General features: G+C 43.6%; 1 protein-coding gene across 1 annotated transcript; it reads left to right on the top strand.

Moving 5' to 3' along the window:
• The first annotated feature begins 1146 nt into the window (after nucleotides 1–1146).
• On the top strand, nucleotides 1147–2325 carry LOC119376849 (uncharacterized). The gene has a single exon (XM_037646541.1). The coding sequence runs from the start codon at nucleotides 1147–1149 to the stop codon at nucleotides 2323–2325; it is 1179 nt and encodes a 392-aa protein (XP_037502469.1).
• The last annotated feature ends 334 nt before the right edge of the window (nucleotides 2326–2659 follow it).

Raw genomic sequence — 2659 nt, forward strand, 5'->3', positions numbered from 1 at the left:
TCACGTGTTACTCGTTTCACTGATGAGGAACCCACAAAAAGCGCTCTTGGGGATGAAAAGCAGTATGCACTTTCTAAACAGATATTGCAAATTGAATGACGTGGTTCTATTTGCACAGAGATATGTCAAATAAGAGCCGCATTCGAAGAGTATTATAAAAAACTATTTACCGCGGCTGAGCTTCGGGATGATTATGAAGAAAAAGCTGACCACTTTATTGCGCTTGTGCCACCCTTACAAGAGGACGACAGACTTAGTGTTGATGGGCCCATCACTAGGGAAGAAATAAGGTTTGCAATAAGCACGTTGCAGAAAAACAAAACTCCTGGCCCAGATGGCCTTAGTGCGGAATTTTACATAAAATTTCAAGAACTTCTGGTTCCTTTTCTTGAGCAACTTTTTAAGGAGGCCTATGAACGTGGTGAGCTTCCTCCTTCTTTCTATCAGGGCCACACAACATTAATACCAAAAAGTACTGACACTGAAGCGTTAAAGAGAGTTAACGGATATAGGCCTATATCATTATGTAACGTTGATTACAAAATATTTGCGAAATTGCTGACAAATCGCCTGCAGACAGTGATCACTAGATGCGTAGGTGACCACCAAACATGTGGAATTCGAGGCCGCTCTATACAAACAAATATCCATATAGCGCGGTCAGTCCTTGAATGTATCGATGGTAGTATGGACCAAGTAGCCCTTCTTCAAATAGACCTCGCTAAAGCCTTTGATAAGGTACAGCATGCTTTCCTGTTCAGGCTCCTAAGACATCTGCAGTTGGGTGACGTACTGTACAATGGTATTTCACTCTGTTATAAAAAGTGCACTACAAGGCTCATTGTAAACCGCACACTTTCGGATATAATAGAGTTAAATTCATCCGTAAGTCAGGGGTGTCCGCTCTCGCCTTTGCTCTTTGCAATATACCTGGAACCACTATGTTTAAGTGTGCTTCTAAATTCTAGCATTAGAGGATACCGATATGAGGCTGAGGAAATTAAAGTTCTAGCTTATGCCGACGACATCGCCTTCTTTTGCATCGATAAACCTAGTGTTCAAGAAGCAGTAAACACTACTTTACGCTTCTGTGAAATCGCTGGAGCCAGTATAAATTTTGATAAAAGCAGAGGGTTCTGGCTGGGAATGTGGGCTCAAACTCCCTCAGTGTTCTCAAATATCCATTGGAATGCGACTGCTATGCGGTATCTTGGTGTGCCTCTTGATAACTATCGTAACAGCGGCCCACATTGGACGTCCGCGATAACTAATATCCGTCGAAAGGTGTCAACATGGCACGGACGAGACCTTTCCATTTTTTCAAGAGCTAAAGCGTGCAATGTATTGCTTGCATCAAAGCTTGTCTATGTTTTGCAGGTATTGCACTGCTCTCGTGTGCACATTCAAGCGTTTCACAGGATATTTGCTTGTTTTATTTGGGGCTCTTCATGGGAACCTATGAGAAGAGACAACCTTTTTCTTCCACTTGAGAAGGGCGGCCTCAGTCTGGTGCATTTGTTTGTGCGACAGTTGGTGTTGCGATTTTTTTATCTTAAAGACGTCTGTCACCCATTTCTGTTGGCAGTTCTTCGAAACCGTCTGAGTTACCATCTTCCTTTTCTTTATGTCACGACATATGTTGCCAAGGAATCGCAGTTGTCGGGATTCCTAAAAGAAATTGTTGATACTGTCAACTTCTTGAAAACCAGATTTACATTAGAGTATTTATATAATATAGACAGAACAACGCTAACCGCTGCACTTGTGAATAGCCTTTTCCCAGAACCTGTATACCGACTGCCATATTTGCTTTTGCCTGGCCATGATGTATTATTCCGTATACGTAGGATGTGCATATCGCCAGCAGCGAAAACGTTTTTCTTTAAACTGCACACATCCACTCTACCAGTGAAGAAATGGCTCAATGAAAAAGCAATATATGTGCCCTGGACTGTAAATTGTCGACTCTGTGAACAACCTGAGACGATAGAGCATTGTTTTATCCATTGTCGTGACGCATTTTATTTCTGGGACATTCTAAAGAGAACAATCAGAAAAGACCTTCCAATCACAGCTCATGGTATTCGGTTCCTTCCTTTCAAAAAAAGCCCCACCAATAATACACCGTATGATTTATTTATGTTATTAGGACTTTATGCGCTATGGAAAAGTCGCATGATCGACAGGCACGCCGAGCCACCACGATCGACGAGGTCTGTCTTCCGAGAAGAAGCTGCTCAAGTGCGCAGTGTTGTTGAGACTTTTGAGCCCGTTCCGGAGTGGCTTGCACTTCTGGACGCTTGTGTGTGTTTGCCTGACTTTTGAACAGCCTCTTACTGTAGGCAAGAATGTGGGTGTTCTGAATGTTAAGGTAATTCTAATGTGACGAAGTATGTAGTGTGTGGTGCACAGCAATAACGCGTCATATTTCCATGAATTAAAGAAAAAAAACCGGCATGGCTCAGAGGTTGAATACTGGGCTCCCACGCAGAGGGCCCAGGTTCGAACCTCGTTCCATCCTGGAAATTTTGTCTTATTTCCTTTTTTTTCTTATTTGGTTTCTTATTTGGCGATACTGGTTACGGACACCGGCGGCGGCGGCGGCGGCGGCAGCGCCGGCGGCGGCGGACAACTACGGCGCCAAAAACGGCCTGTGAAA

The sequence above is a fragment of the Rhipicephalus sanguineus genome, unplaced genomic scaffold (genome assembly GCF_013339695.2).
Source record: "Rhipicephalus sanguineus isolate Rsan-2018 unplaced genomic scaffold, BIME_Rsan_1.4 Seq2467, whole genome shotgun sequence".
Lineage (NCBI taxonomy): Eukaryota > Metazoa > Arthropoda > Arachnida > Ixodida > Ixodidae > Rhipicephalus > Rhipicephalus sanguineus.

Coding starts and splice junctions, on each gene's coding strand:
- LOC119376849 (XM_037646541.1), top strand. CDS start 1,147: ATGTGGGCTCAAACTCCCTCAGTGTTCTCAAATATCCATTGGAATGCG.